Source organism: Nuphar pumila, chromosome 14, assembly GCF_984573655.1.
Source record: "Nuphar pumila chromosome 14, dmNupPumi1.hap1.1, whole genome shotgun sequence".
Taxonomy (NCBI): domain Eukaryota; kingdom Viridiplantae; phylum Streptophyta; class Magnoliopsida; order Nymphaeales; family Nymphaeaceae; genus Nuphar; species Nuphar pumila.
Genome location: NC_143262.1, coordinates 71,321,043 through 71,337,736, shown reverse-complemented (window position 1 = coordinate 71,337,736; position 16,694 = coordinate 71,321,043). Strand labels below are relative to the sequence as shown.

Below are 16,694 nucleotides of genomic sequence, written 5' to 3'. Positions count from 1 at the left end.
CCAGTAGGGATGGCAGTGGACCGGGGAAAACGGGGTCCCACCCCACCTCACCCTGTTTGGACTGGGGATGGAAGATATGAAACAGGGATGGAGGCAGGGATGAAGATTGAAATCAAAACCTGTGCGAGGATGGAGGCAGGGATGAAGATTGAAATCAAAACCTGTGCAAGGATGGAGGCAGGGATGAAGATTGAAATCAAAACCTGTGCAAGGATGGAGGCAGGGATGGACTTACGCTTTCTCCCGAGGATGGAGGACATGAAACTTAGATGGAGGCAGGGATAGAGGTTAAAATCCAAACCCGTGCAGGGATGGAGGTCCGGATTTTGAGATGGGGCAGGGGTGGAGACCTTGTCCCCCACCCCCGCCCCAGTCCACTGCCATCCCTAGCCACCAGACACCAAATCCATGCAACCTAATTCTAAGCATGAGAGAGAGAGAGAGAGATTTAGCCCCTTTATTGCATTAACTGGACAACACAGTAATAGCCAGATGCTACAAACACTCTAGCTCATCAAATTTGTTTGTCTTGATCAGCAGTTAATACCAAACTAAAAATTTTATATGTACAGCCAATCACTTCAATAATCTGCTTTCGCTTGCAGAATCTACCATCAATCAAAGTGCATAAATTTATATGGAATTTCTGCAAGGAGACCAATCCCAGCCTGCATCAAGACAACATTGAAGTACAGCTAACTCCCACAAGACATGCACTCTTCTCTGTTCTCTAGGGAACAGACCATTTGTGCCATCTTGGTGTCAATATCATCATCCACTGTTACTGGCTTATCCTGATGTACACATTATATTGGTGCCAACAAGGAAATGTAAGAAAAATACTAATAACAAACTAGTGTTGCTGAGATCAAAGGTTTTACCTTGAGCATAGATGAATCCACAGTGAATTTAATTGCATCAGCTGCAGCACGAGAGCGTAGATAGTACATTCCAGTTTTCAGACCCTGGCAAAATCAAAAGAAAGTTTGTGTAAATGGAACTAAGTGTTGAAGGATCCACATTCCATCCAAAACTCAACCTCTGAAACATTAATAAAAGCACACATTAAGAACTCAATATGTGTACTTCCGATGTGTTTTGTTTATGAAAAGAAAGACCCCATAAATTTGGAGCAATTAGACCTAGTTTGACAACAAAAAACATTAAGGTTTGAACCCCCCCCCCCCTCCCCCGCTCAAACTCGTAAGAGCTTTAATGGTTGGGAAGGGTGGGACAGCCCCACCACCTAGAGCTGCAAATGAAGATTGCAACACCACAGGTCCCCAGCATTCCTTGAAATCAGGGAACATTCAAATATCAAATTACAGTTCAAATCTCATGATATTTGAGGTGCACCAACCTATCAAATTACAGTTCAAAGTAAATTAAACTAAGTTATGATTCAAGATATTTGAGGCACACCAACCAAAATGCAGTAAATTAAATATGGACAAAACTAAACCCATAAGAACCAAGCCAGCCAACTAGTGGATGCCCATGACTTATCAGATCAAGAGATTGAAAGATGGACAACTCTTACCTTGGACCAAGCATAGAAATGCAAAGAAGTGAGCTTCCCAAAATTGGGTTGGTCCATGTGGATGTTCAGACTCTGACTCTGATCTATGTAGCATCCACGGTCAGCAGCCATGTCCACCAGAGTTCTTTGCTTGATCTCCCAAACAGTTCTGATAAAGAAAAATATAAAAGATCACTTTTCAAACTAATGGCTCAATGAAATAGAAGAAAGGTGTGCATTTATGTACTTGTAAATAGATCTGAGATCAGCTGGAATCTCAGGGATTTTATGAATAGAACCATTCTCGTATATTATCTTGTTTTTTAAAGCAGCAGACCAAAGACCCATCTCAGTCAAGTCATGAAGAAGGTGCTTGTTCACTACCACAAATTCGCCACTGAAGAACAAATAATAATTTATTAGATAATAATCTTCAGATTTAGCAGGCAGAAAAAATCAAACTGCTCAAAAATGCACACCTTAGAACCCGTCGACTGTAGATATTAGATGTATATGGTTCAAAACATTCATTATTTCCAAGAATCTGGCTGGTAGATGCTGTGGGCATTGGAGCAACCAGAAGGGAGTTCCTTATACCATTCTTGGCAATCATTTCTCTTAGAGCAGGCCAATCCCAACGACTGGATGAAGTCACTCCCCACATGTCAGGCTGCAAAATTCCCTGAGCAAAGCAGCCACCCACAGTAAAATGAAGAAGAAGAATGTCCAAAAGTATAATAGATATTCAAGCAATTAACTAACTGGCATGCATCATAATAAGATATATAAGAAACAATACACTCAATAGCGTTAACCAGATGCTTCTGGTGGAGTCTATGAAATTTAAATTGCATACAACAAAGCAACCTTGAAGATACACAAGGTTGATTGTAAGTTAACCAAGCTTGCTAAAACCTTATAATAGAAAGAGAAACCAATGGCAAACAGCATTCTATAACCTAATTGAAATGAAGACAACATTGGTGATCAAGAGTTTTAATTACAGAATTCATACTTAATGCATACAAGAGAATCTTATATCTGAATTTTGGTACATGCTTCATGACAAAATGCTTATTCTCACAGGCATGAAAGTAATGATAGTCAATAGGTACAGGTTGTAAAGGAGTAAACTAGAAAGACTAGCCATATCACGGAAGGGCTTTATAAAGACATATACCTGGCTCACTGGACTACCATGATACGTCTCATAAGGGCCTTCTTTTGCAGCGAGCTCACAAGAAGCCTTTAAGGCATGATAGTAAATTGTTTCAAAAATGTCCTTGTTCAGCTGACGGGCCTACATGGTACATAGTCACAGATTTAAACCCAACTAAAAGTAACAAATGCACAATTACTTTAGAATCAATCTCAGACTATTTTTACCTCTGGTGAATCGAATGACATTCCCAACAAGATGAACGTATCAGCAAGGCCCTGAACTCCTATGCCTATAGGCCGGTGTCGCATGTTTGATCTTTTTGCAGTTTCAACAGGATAAAAGTTGACATCAATTATCTTGTTCAAGTTTGACGTAACTATAGCAGTAACCTGTTTGACAAAAAGACAAAATATGTCTACTTCAATAGTAAACAACCAACCAAGAAACCTAAACCATCTACTGAGATACAAACCTCAGCAAGCTTGTCAAAATCAAAATATCGATTCTGTGAACCCCTGCTCCCAACCAGCTTGGACGGATGGGAATCTAGTGGCACACCCTGCATCATAAGAAAACTTCAAGCAAACCAGATAGCAAACATAATGCATAACTAGAATATGCTATTGACATATGAATGCACCTTTTCCCTGACATATCGAGGGAGAGCAATTGATGCCAGGTTACAAACAGCAGTTTCTGTTGGACTTGAATACTCAATTATTTCAGCACAGAGATTAGAAGACTTTATGGTACCAAGATTCTGCTGATTGCTTTTTTTATTGCATATGTCCTGCAAAAGATAGCCAGCTATATAATAACAACAATAATAAACAATACCAGCAAGGTATTTAGGGTGCACAGTAAAATCAAATTAATTAACAACCTTGAAAAGCATATACGGTGTCCCAGTCTCAATTTGGGATTCTAGAATAGCAAACCAGAGCTTTTGTGCTAGCACAACCTTCTTTCCTCTTCCCTATATCAAAATCAAAGTCACATGATGATCAAATACTAAACAAGCACGCACAATAGCATAACTGTTGAAAAACTGTAAGCTAGATTGCTTACCTCTCTTTCATATTTGGCATATAGTGTTTCAAATTCTTCACCCCAGCAATCAGATAGACCTGGAGCCTCATTCGGACAAAAAAGTGACCACATTTCGTTGTTCTGTACCCTCTTCATAAAGAGATCAGGTACCCAAAGAGCATAAAAAAGATCACGTGCTCTGTTCTCTTCCTACAGAATCGCAACAGTGACAACACCTATTAACATGAGACAACTGATAGGGCCACTGCATGAGGGGTCAAAGCTTAACAAGATGGCCGACAAAGACTCAAAGATCGATCTTTCATTCAAATTGAATGGAACAAATTATAGGATGTGAGCGACTGCCATGGAAAACAATCTCAAAGGTAAAAGACTTTAGGGTTATGTATGTGGAACCATTCTGGAACCACAATTAAAGCTTACAAAGGAGGAAAATGAAGAAGAGAAGGCCAAAGCTATTCAAGAATACCAATCTAAAATGTAAGATTGGGAAAGTGAGCATGCCAAGATATTGGCATAGTTTATGAACAATGTGGAGCTCAAAATATGCGTCAATCTTGCAAAATTCAAGAAAGCAAATGAAACTTGGTTTTTTATGAAAGGTATGTACACTTAAAAAGACCTTACTAGGCATTTCTTTTTGCAAGAAAAAATAAGAGAAACTAAGCAAGTATACATGAGCATTAGAGACCACTATAGTGCTCTATCATCATTATGGGATGAACTTGCCCTTCTCGAACCACAATGGGAAGTGTTATTACTATAAGGCAAGAGCAAATGAAAAGAGAAAGGTTTTTTCAATTTATTCATGGGCATCGTCCCGAATTTGAACAATTAAGAGGGTCCTTTTTTCATAGAGCTTGTACCCCTCTTAATGAAATTTTAGCCAACTTATGGCAAGAAGAAACTCGCTTGGCTTTAAAAAAGGATATTGATGAGGTCCATGTGGTATAAAGACCGGGAAACAATATGATGACATATAAACCGCCTCATTTTTTGAAAAAATAACAATGGTGGTGAAAGAAAAATCGTTTGTCACCATTGTAATGAATTGGGTCATTTTTTATCGGATTGTCCTAAGCTCAAAAGAAAGGTGGCTTTCGTTGGAGAGTATCTGTAACAAAAAAATTGTTTTGGTTCGGGCCGGATCCGGACCCGACCCAAACCACCGCCTCTCGCTGTCTTTTAAGACAGCGAGGCATGCGGGAGGAGGGTTACGAAACCCCCTCACCGCCTCTCGCCCTCTCGTCTCTTCCCGACTCTCTCTCTCGCTCATCCACCGCCATCGACGCCGGCGACTCTCGACAGCCCGCCGCCACCGACATCGGCGACCCCTCCTTTCTTTTCGGCGAGCTCCTTTTCGGCGAGCTTCCTCCGAAAACCCTCTGGTACGCCACCTTTTCCCCTCTTTTCCCTCTCAGTTTCTTCTCTCTCTCTCTCTCCCTCACTTCTCTGTGTGGCCACGGGAGGGGTCAAACCCCCTCCCTGTGCCCCCTTTTAGCAGGGGTGGAGCACGACACCCCCCCTCCTTGCTTTCGTTACGATAGGGGAGGGGCCGAGCCCCCTCCTCCCTGTTCTCTGCTACGGCAGGGGAGGGGCCAAGCCCCTCCTCCCTGCCCCCTTCTTGATGTGCCAGCAGGGGCCGATGGCCCCTGCCTTTTTGATGTGCAAGCAGGGGCTGATGGCCCTTGCCTTTTTGTTGCACCAGCAGGGGCCGATGGCCCCTGCCTTTTTGATGTGCCAGTAGGGGCCGATGGCCCCTGCCTTTTTGTTGTGCCAGCAAGGGCCGATGGCCCCTGCCTTTTTGTTTGCCAGCAGGGGCCATCGGCCCCTGCCTTGTTGTTTGCCAGTAGGGGCCATCGGCCCCTGCCTTGCTGTTTGCCAGCAGGGGCCATCGGCCCCTGCCTTTTTGTTTGCCAGTAGGGGCCGATGGCCCCCTGCCCTTTGCGCGCGGGCCTATACTCTTGGCCGACAGGCCCGGGAAATCTTTGGAAGCTACATCGTGATGGGGACAGATCATTACAATTGTTGGTCTCTAACGAGGAATTCCTAGTAAACGTGAGTCATCTGCTCGCATTGACTACATCCCTCTTTAGGCGGCAAGGCTCATTTGGCCCTGCCCTATTTTTCGAGTCATTTGGGACGGTTGTGTAATGAGATATTGCGGAAATATAAAGAGTGCATACAAGCACTTACAACAATGAAAAAGAGACAATATCACAAGTCCACAAAGGGACAATACAAGCACAAGCCTTAAAGAAGGCAACAATATAAAAAGCCTCTTATTGAGAAGAGAGAGAGCTCTCTAGAATGAAAAATATACAAGGGGATCACCCCTATTTATACAAAAGGGAGAGGAGAGAAGGGGAGGCAAAATGCCTCAAAAGGAGAGCCCAAAAGGGGGCTCCCATGGAGTCGTTGGGAGCCCCCCAACGGTCACATTTGTGACCGTTGGGGGCTCCAACGACTCTATGGTTGGAGCCCCTTTTGTGATATAAAAAATAAATGAAAAAAAGAAAAAAGAAAAAATACATTTTAACAAAATCTGAAAATAGTTGTTTTCTAAAACAACTAGTGAAATTACAAAAATACCCCTATCAAGTATTGATGTAATATATATATATAAGATACATTTTAACACCCCCCCTCAAACTTTACGGGGAAATGACGGAAAGTTTGCCAAGAAGAAACATGAAGCGAGGAGCCGGAAGAGCTTTAGTGAAGAAGTCCGCCAACTGATATTCTGAAGTGACATAGGGAAGAGCAATAGTTCCTTGCAAGAATTCGTTACGAACATAGTGGCAATCCATTTCGATATGTTTTGTACGCTCATGAAAAGTATGATTGCTCGCAATATAGATGGCACTCTTGTTGTCGCAACATAGCTTTGAGGCTTCGGTAATATCAACTCTCATGTCTTTAAGCAAACTGCGAAGCCATACAAGTTCCATTGTCGTGGTTGCCATAGCCCGGTACTCAGCTTCAGTGGATGATAGTGAAACTTTCTGTTGCTTCTTGCATCGCCAGGCAATCAAAGAGTCTCCTAAAAAACACAAAAACCAGTAGTTGAGACTCGATCATTGGGATTACCTCCCCAATCTACATCAGTATAAGCAAGAAGATTCAAGGAAGAAGAGGAGAATAGAAATAGCCCTTTATTGATGGTATTCCGAATGTAGCGGATGATTCGAAGAACGGCACTCATATGCACAGTTGTAGGAGCATGTTGAAATTGGCTAACAGAGTGAACCGCATGAGTGATATCTGGTCTGGTGATGGTTAAATAGGTAAGAGACTCAATGAGTTGTCTGTAAGGTGTGGGATCTTCCAAAAGAACTCCATCCTCCAACCGCAATTTGGCATTAATAACCTCGGGAGTCTCTACTTTCTTATCATCAGAAATCCCATACTTAGAACATATATCCGCAGCAAGCTTCATCTGTGACAAAATATATCCTCTAGGAGAATATGCAACTTCAATTCCAAGAAAATATCTGAGAAATCCTAAGTCAGACATATCAAAATTATTTTTTAACATATTTTTAACATCAATAATACTATTTTGATCATTCCCAGTGATAATCATATCATCAACATAAAGCAACAAAATTACGATACTAGAACCTGCATGTTTAACAAAAAGAGCAGTGTCAGTATAACAAGAGTGAAATCCTAACTTTATCATGATATCACTGAAACGATCATACCAAGCCTTAGGCGCTTGTTTAAGGCCATACAATGCCTTCAAAAGCCGAAGAGTTTGACCTTGCTTAATATTTATTCCGGGTGGCGGGTCCATATAAACTTCTTCACTTAAACTTCCATTTAAAAAGGCATTTTTTACGTCAAGTAGATAAATAGGCCATTTTTTGGTTGATGCAACAGCTATTAAGGTCCTGACACTAGTCATTCGAGCTACGGGAGCGAATGTTTCTTCGTAATCAATGCCATATTCTTGGGAGTATCTCTTAGCCACTAATCTAGCTTTATATCGTTCTAAAGAGCCATCGCTTTTTGTTTTAACTTTGAAGACCCAACGACAACCAATAGGTTTTTTGTGTGAGGGTAGAGTAACTATTTCCCATGTATTGGCCTTTTTTAATGCATTAAGTTCAACTTGCATTGCTTCAACCCAATGAGGTATCGATTTAGCTTGATTATAGTGTATTGGTTCAAAATAAGAATGTAGGGTTATCAAACATGCCCGATAGTTGGGAGTTAAGGAATCATAGGATACAAACCTATTTGGGGGTATTTATATTCTAGAAGAATGCCTAACTTGTGGTTCCTCAATGGATTCCGAAATTTGAGAGTATTTTTCGAGTGCACTAATAGGATTTTCTTGATTTCTTCTTGAGTAAACATTTATATTGGTATCACTATCATGAACATTTATATTCAAATCACTATCATTTGAGGGAGTTATGTCAAGAGGGGATACCTCATGAGAATGATCAATGTTTTCAAGAAAATCTTCTTGTATGTCATCAATAAGATCATATAAGAATATATAGTCAATTTCATTTGTTTCTTCTAGTTTATCAAAACCGTTTTCTTCTTCTAGAAATGTTACATCTTTTGAAATATATAGTTTATCATTCTTAAAATCATAACATCTATACCCTTTTTTATTTTCACCATATCCTAAAAAAACACATTCAATTGCTTTTGGAGATAACTTATCTCTTTTATGTAATAGGACAAAACATTTGCAACCAAAAATACGAAGACGATTGAAATCGGGTGAAAATTTAAAGAGTTTTTCATAGGGAGAAACATTTTTTAACTTAGAAGAGGGCATTCTATTGATTAGATAGGTTGAGGTTAGAACGGCTTCGGCCCAAAACTTCTTTGGAATATTTCTAGAAATTAGTAATGTTCTAGCGGTTTCTATAATGTGCCTATGTTTCCTTTCCGCTAGGCCATTTTGTTGGAGAGTCCTAGGACATGACTTTTGATGGCAAATGCCATTTTGGGTTAAATAGTTTTGGAATTCATGAGATAAGTACTCGCCACCGGAATCGGATCTTAACATGGATATGTTACTTTGAAATTGATTTTGAACTTTTCTATGAAAATCTTTAAAGAAAGCAAATACTTCTGATTTATGACTAAGGAAATAAATCCAAACATACCGAGTAAAGTCATCAATAAACGTAACATAATATGAATAACCCCCTTTAGACATAACCGGAGAGGGCCCCCACACATCCGAATGCACCAATTCAAAAGGCCTTGATGAAAGAAAAGTTCTAGTTGGAAATGGAGTAGATTTCATTTTTCCAAAAATGCAATCTTTGCAATTAATTTCTTTTTCCTTACAAAATTTGTTTCCAAAAGGAAAGAGATACATTTTAGAATAACTTGGATGACCAAGTCTTTTATGCCAAGTTTTCATGCTTTTCTCTTGGACATAAGAACAAAAAAAGTTTGTAGGGAGATCAAGATGGTCCATATAATAGAGGTCTCCCTTTCTATGGCCTTGCCCAATCCGCTTCCCGGACCGGAGATCCTGCACAAAGCAACCATTAGATGAGAAAGATATTTCACATCCATGGTCGGCAATTTGAGAAACCGAAAATAGGTTTAAATTTAGTTTGGGAACAACTCTTACTTTTGGAACACAAAAATTTTGTGAATCTTTAAAAGAGCCAATACTTGAAATTTTTAAAAAGGTTCCATCAGCCGTAGAAACACAAGAGTCCTTTGAATTGGTGCAAACATCAACAAGTGCATTTTCATGAGGGGTCATATGAAAGGAAGCTCCGGAGTCAAGAATCCAAGAATACGTACCGGGTGAAGATGATGAAGCAATAGCCGCACCCGATATGGAGGAAGAAACCTTTAGCATTTGTTGGAGAGCCATAGATATTTGTCCAAGAGTTTCTTTGATGTCATTGTTCTTGCTTTCATCTTCTTTGGTGGTGGTTTCCTCAAGAGAAGCCACTTTAGGCTTGAAGGTTCCAATAAGCTTTGGACAAGTGGGTCTAATGTGACCCGGCTCATTGCAATAATGGCAAACAATCATTTTTCTTCCTCCATTGTAGTTTCCTTGTTTCCCAAAATGAGGAGGCTTATAGGTTCTAACATTATTACCCGGTTTTGATACGGCAAGGACTTCATCGACATGCTTACTCATGCCAAGCCTTGTCTCCTCTTGAATGATTTCGGCAATAGCATCCTCAATAGGAGGAAAAATAGATCTATGGAGAAGTGAAGATCTCACTTGCTCAAATTTGGGACGTAGCCCAAAAACAAATTGGAACAATCGTTCTTGTTCCATTTGTTTTTGCCTTAAATCAATATCTTCCATAGAAACCCATTTTGGCTCCAAGAGAGCCAATTCATCCCATAGTGGGTTTAAAGCACTATAATTGTCTTGAATGCTAGAATCACCTTGCTTGGTGGTTCTAATCTTTTCTTGCAAGAAATAAGCCCTTGCAAGATCCTTTTGGGTATACATACCCTTCATAAAGGACCAAGCCTCATTGGCTCTACGAAATTTAGCTATATTAGCACATACCTTAAGCTCCACATTGTTCATAAACCACGCAAGGATTTTTGCGTGATTGTTTTCCCAATCTTCCACTTCCTTTTGATGACTTTCAATGGCCTTGAGGCGAGCATCTCCTTCAAGAGCCTTTTCTTGACCTTCTTCCATCTTTGTGAGCATAAGCTTAGGTTCCGGAACGGTACCCATGACAAAGCCCCAAAGCTTCTTTCCTTTGAGATTATTTTTCATTGTCGATGCCCACATCATATAATTCTTTCCATTGAGCTTGAAAGATAGGTCAATCTTTGTCTCCATGATGATGCCAAGAAGTGAGAAGATACCTACTAAATATGAAATACACGAACCACACTTTTCCTTCAAGAATCGAGTGGCTCTGATACCATGTAATGAGATATTGCGGAAATATAAAGAGTGCATACAAGCACTTACAACAATGAAAAAGAGACAATATCACAAGTCCACAAAGGGACAATACAAGCACAAGCCTTAAAGAAGGCAACAATATAAAAAGCCTCTTATTGAGAAGAGAGAGAGCTCTCTAGAATGAAAAATATACAAGGGGATCACCCCTATTTATACAAAAGGGAGAGGAGAGAAGGGGAGGCAAAATGCCTCAAAAGGAGAGCCCAAAAGGGGGCTCCCATGGAGTGGTTGGGAGCCCCCAACGGTCACATTTGTGACCGTTGGGGGCTCCAACGACTCTATGGTTGGAGCTCCTTTTGTGATATAAAAAATAAATGAAAAAAAGAAAAAAGAAAAAATACATTTTAACAAAATATGAAAATAGTTGTTTTCTAAAAACAACTAGTGAAATTACAAAAATACCCCTATCGGGTATTGATGTAATATACAAAATATATATATATAAGATACATTTTAACAGGTTGGTTCCAGCCCTATGTATCGAAAGTCGAGTCTTTGCCTTGCTTTTGCTTTTGCCTGGGTTTGCATGTTAATATCGCATATTTGCGACTACGACGGATCTCACTCGCGCTCCGCGACCCGAGCCGTCAATCGTGTACGTCCGCAGACGTCAGCAAGCTCGTAACCCTCCAAGGTAGGGAAAAATTACATAGAAGACTTGGATAATTGAATTAAGTTCAATTAAACTAAAAACGACCATTAAATGAATATATATATATATATACAAATATATATATATATTTATACGAGTATGTACTTCACTCAAGGATGTGGTTTCGCCATCCTTGCTCTTTACCTTCTATCAGTTTTTACTTGCCGTCACGCATCGCGTCGAGATTTAGCGTTGCACTTCTGCTTATTGTTGTTACCTTGCCGTCGCACTCTGCGCCTAGGCTCTGGTTTTTGCATATGTGTTGGTATTGCCTTGCTATTGCAGATTGCGTGCAGGTTCTTACTCTTTGCGTATGCCTTAAAGGCATCCTCGTGGAGGATGCAAGGGGCATTTACCACTCTCCCTCTTGCGACAAGAGTTTAGTCGGGAGCGAGCGAACTTCTTAGCGGGTGTTCTGTTAAGAAACCCGTATCCCGTCTATCGAGGCCGGTATCGAGTCATGCAAGACATGTAGATACCCTAATAGCGGATGTGACTCGAGAAAATCACATGTATAATGTTGGCATAAGGTACTGTTGTTTCAAAGGATAAAGTAAAGTAGATAAACTTTACATCTTTGTGAAACACTCCTGTTGAAGCTTCTATTGAGGAGCATACCCCCTTCATCCTAGAGTACTTCTAGTCGTGCACGACACGTCTAGTACTGTGATGATCGGATGAGACGGTCGTGCGACCTCGATCAGTGCTAAATGCACAATGTTGTAATCACATAAATGGCCTCACAATCGCCTTCACAGGCAAGATGCTCGAGTGGTTTAAAGACTTGGTTGGCAAGAAAAGGACTAAGAAACAACCAACCTGTAATAAAAAACAACAAAGCCCTTCGAATGAACAGGTATGTAAGACATTATATTGCTTCCCATTACGTGAAGCTTGTCAATATCTAACTCGTGTAATGTCCAACATGCAGCAATACCCTACAGAAGTACCAGCAAACGTTGAAACCTACATTCCTCCCGACCAGATTTCCGGCAACGATCGCTTGAGTTTTACAAGTCTTTTGGTATGTAATCAATGTTGTGAGGAGGTATGCTTTTGTTATGAAACTTAATACAGTGTCTTATATTTTCTCTTTCATGACAGGCTCTGATGCATTCGACAGATAGGTATGGAACGCAGGAATCCCGTGTGGGCTATTAATGTAGTTGTCATGCGTCTTTGCATGACCCGAAGTCAACAATGTCGGATTTGTTAAGAGTTTATAGCGATTTGTCATTAACGACTTGCGGTCCGTTGTTGGGTTTGCTTAAATCGAGAGATAGCGATTTGTAGCTTCCGCTGGAAGTTGATTCCTGACATCACTGAACGGCGATTTGTGGTTATCGTTGAATAGCGATTTGTGGCATCGCAGCATAGTGATTTGAGGGTATTGTTCGAATGTCAAGCTAAGCGGGCTGAGAAAGGTTGTTCAAGTAAGTTTTTTTGTGGCATTGATAAAGGTTGCGATTCATTTTATGATCTGAATAAGTTATCACCGCGCAGGTGATAGCCTACTTAGATCATAAAATGAAGCGCAACCTTGATCAATGCCCCAAAAAACCTTACTTGAACAATGTTTCTCATCCCGCTTAGATAGAATGGGTCGTTAGTTAAGCAACCCCTAACGTACCTATTCGCTTCTATGTGTCTGTCAAGGGAGATGACAGAGCGGTACAAACTCCAATGGACAGGTTGTTAACAACCACCCTACGGGCAACGATCCGGCCTCCCCAGTCATTGGAGTTAGGGGAAAGGGGCTACAATAGTTAGCTAACACTTCTGCAGAAGTTGGATGCATCCGTGGCACTGCCTCCTTTGAGGATTCCTCTCTCGGCTAAAGTCGTCCGCTCCATTGGAGTTAGGGGAAAGGGGCTACAATAGTTAGCTCAACACTTCTGCAGAAGTTGGATGCATCCGTGGCACTGCCTCCTTTAAGGATTCCTCTCTCGGCTAAAGTCGTCCCTTTGGAGCGGACTCAACTAGCTATTTGGCTTATTGAAAATACATAGAATAACAGACGCCCGAACTAGTTTCAGTTGTTTCTATATTTTGCCTGCGCGTACCCGCAGGTTAGTAATTATCGAAACATAAGGTCTGTTCACACTGGTCGTAGGGTCGTTTGACTCGCTTTCACTACTGACTCGCTTGCACTACTAATTCGCTTGCACTACTGATTCACTTGCACTACTGATTCGCTTGCACTACTAATTCGCTTGCACTACTGACTCGCTTGCACTACTTATGCGTTTGCACTAGTTATCTGCGTGCATTGCTTACCTGTTTAACTGCATATCTGCTTTAAACTGTGTAACCTACTGAATTAAATTTACATAATTCAGTTCTTTGTAGTCTCTCTTGTGTACCTACTAGTTTTTCGCGAAACTAACCCATTCTATGGGTACAAGTGATGATTAGGTACACCACAGGTGATGGCAGGATGGCAAGATGGCTTCAAGACGCTCTTCTTCCTGCTCTTAACTCGCGTCCTGTTGTTTGGGGTTTTGTAACGGATTTTCCTTGGGATATCCGAATTTTGTACTATTTGGAGAACTTCTTAAATGAAAGTGGTTTTTCCAAGTGTTTGCAAGTAGCATGGGTTGTGCGTTTTGGTTCTTTTAGCTAACGCGCCCAAAGTTGTCAGCTTGCCTTTCTGAAATTAACAAAAGTATAGTCTTCCGCTGATTTCGTAAACCATCTCTAAGATGAAAAGATTCCTTTTTAGTCTCTTTTCTGTTTTTTTTTTAAAGGTTTGCAAGTTTGAAATTTTGGGGTGTTACAGTATCCAAGCAATTCAAGTGAAGAATCAAAGAAAGATTGAGATATAAAACACTCCATTGCACAACTTACCAAAACTCTCCAACAATTCATGAGAATCAATTCTTCCACTCCTTCCACCTCGAATGCTGCTATCTCATCAATTTCAGATATGTAATCCTGGATTATTAATTCAGGTGCTTCTTTCCACCTGACTCTGAATGCATCTCTTTTGTCAAAACCAAGTCTCAATATTTTTAAATCTTTTGTTTCAATGGCCGATGGAACATCATTAGATATTGAAGGAATGAGAAACCTTGAAAAGTTTATGGTCAAAACAAAGAAATTTATATTTCAAAAATTAGAATCATTCCAAAACTCAATTTAAATCTCTTTTTGATCTCTCAAATCACCAATTTTGGATGTAGTGTTTCTTTTTCACCAACTCATTGCTATGTACAGGATCTCTGGTCCGAGAAGCAGATTAGGCAAGGCCATAGAAGAGGAGATCTATATTACATAAATTTTTTGTCTTTGTCATACAAATCTTTTTGTAATCATGTTCAATCTAAAGATATTGAGAATTGGCACAAAAGGCTTGTTCATCATAGTATTTTCAAGTTGTATCTTTTTCTATTTTTAGAAAATTTTTGTAATAAAAAAACATTTGATTGCAATGATTGTATTCATGGGAAAATGCATTAGCTTCTGTATTCACATAGCAATTTTGTTTCCAAAAGACCATTTGAACTAATGCATTCCGATGTATGGGGATCGGCACCTGTTATGTCTAAAGAAGGTTATTCCTATTATGTTGTCTTTATTGATGATTTTACTAGATACACATACGTGTATTTTATTAAAAACAAATCTGATGTCTTCTCTAATTTTAAAGAATTTCACGTTCTTATTCAAAATCAATTTCAAAACAACATAACTATTTTTAGATCCGATTTCAAAAGAGAATACATGTCAAAAGAATTTCAAAACTATCTTAAACTAAACGGCATTGTACATCAAAGATCTTGTCCAAAAACTCCTCAACAAAATGGTCTTGCCGAGAAGAAACATAGGCATCCCATTGAAACAACAAGGACTCTTCTTGTTTCTAAAAATGTTCCAAAAAATTTTTGGGTCGAAGCTATTCTTACCGCAACTTATCTCATAAATCGTATGCCTTCCTCTTCTTTAAAAAACATTTCCCCTTTTGAGAAATTGTTTAAAATGTCTTCAAATTTTAAAAGATTGAAAGTTTTTTGTTGAGTGCTTTGTTCTTTTTCAAAAACAAGATAAATTATCACTAAAAGCTCTTCAATGTGCTTTTATCAGCTATAGTGAAAATCAAAAAGGTTATAGGTATTATAATGTACAAAATAATAAACTTTATGTCTCAAGAAACGTAACCTTTCTTGAAGAACAAAATGGCTTTGAAATTCAAAAATCTAAAGAAGAAATTGATTACTCTTTTCTATTTGACTTATTACCTAGAACTAAGTCTAAAAGTGATTTAATTTGTGATCATACTTGTAATGATAATTTACATCAAAATGATGAATCGTCAGATACAATTGTTGATTCTCACAATGAAGATTCTAATGATATTCATGTTTATACTCGGCATGAGGAGAATAAACATCAAAGTGCTTTCGATAGATACTCTCAAGACATCTCCTTAGACGATCAAGTTGAAGAAACCCAACTTAGGCGATCCTCTAGGAATAGTAGACCTCCTCAAAAATTTGTGTTATAGGACTCTTTTTCTCCAACATATAGAACTTGTCTAATGATAATACATTTCTATCACGAGCCTTCCAATTTTAAAGAGGCTAAGCAACATCCACATTTGATTGATGCTATGAGACTAGAACTAGCTCTTAAGAAGGACAACACATGAACCATTATAAGACAACCATTAAGGAAAAAGGCTATCGGATGTAGATGGGTGTATAAGGTCAAAACTAAGAGCAATGGAACATTAGAAAAATACAAAGCTAGGTTAGTTGCTAAAGGATACGCCTAAGAATATGGAATTGATTATGAAGAAACTTTTGCCCTGGTAGCTAGGATGACTAGTGTATGAACCTTGATCGCTTTAACATCTATTAAACAATGGCATATCTATCAACTTGATGTTAAAATTATTTTTTTAAATGAAAATCTTTGTGAAGAAATGTTTACGGATCCTCCGCCGAGTCTTTAGGTTTGTAAAAGAAACGTTCTCAAACTTAACAAAGTTCTTTATGGTCTCAAACAAGATCCAAAAGCTTGGTATGATCTTTTTAGCAAAATTGTTCTTGCTAATGGTTTTTCCTCTTGTTATACTGATACTGCTTTATTTGTTAAGACTACAGGAGATCACATAACTATCTTATTGTTATATGTAGATGATATGATCATCACTGAAAATGATAAAGAAAGCATTGAGCTTATTAAAAATATTCTCAAAGAAAATTTTGATATGTATGACCATAATTTTCTAAGGTATTTTTTATGGATTAAAGATACATATTCTCCTAAGGGGTATGTTCTATCTCAGATGAAACTTGCATCAGACATTATTGCTCGGTCTGGATTAACTGACGAAAATAAAGTGAAGACTCCAGAAGTAATCAACTCCACG

The 16,694-nt window shown here is 39.3% G+C and overlaps 1 protein-coding gene across 1 annotated transcript in view; it reads right to left on the bottom strand.

Annotated features, from left to right (window-relative positions):
• Positions 1-441: 441 nt before the first annotated feature.
• Positions 442-16,694, bottom strand: part of LOC149816949 (ribonucleoside-diphosphate reductase large subunit) — a 37,847-nt gene continuing 21,594 nt past the window's right edge. The window contains exons 7-17 of the mRNA XM_089988184.1: positions 3,750-3,920; positions 3,565-3,657; positions 3,322-3,471; positions 3,154-3,240; positions 2,906-3,070; positions 2,700-2,819; positions 1,999-2,201; positions 1,767-1,916; positions 1,541-1,688; positions 882-965; positions 442-794 (exon numbers count right to left, since the gene is read on the bottom strand). Of these exons, the coding sequence (XP_089844310.1) occupies positions 696-794; positions 882-965; positions 1,541-1,688; positions 1,767-1,916; positions 1,999-2,201; positions 2,700-2,819; positions 2,906-3,070; positions 3,154-3,240; positions 3,322-3,471; positions 3,565-3,657; positions 3,750-3,920 (1,470 nt within the window). The 3' untranslated portion in view covers positions 442-695. The remainder of the gene's footprint in view (positions 795-881; positions 966-1,540; positions 1,689-1,766; positions 1,917-1,998; positions 2,202-2,699; positions 2,820-2,905; positions 3,071-3,153; positions 3,241-3,321; positions 3,472-3,564; positions 3,658-3,749; positions 3,921-16,694) is intronic.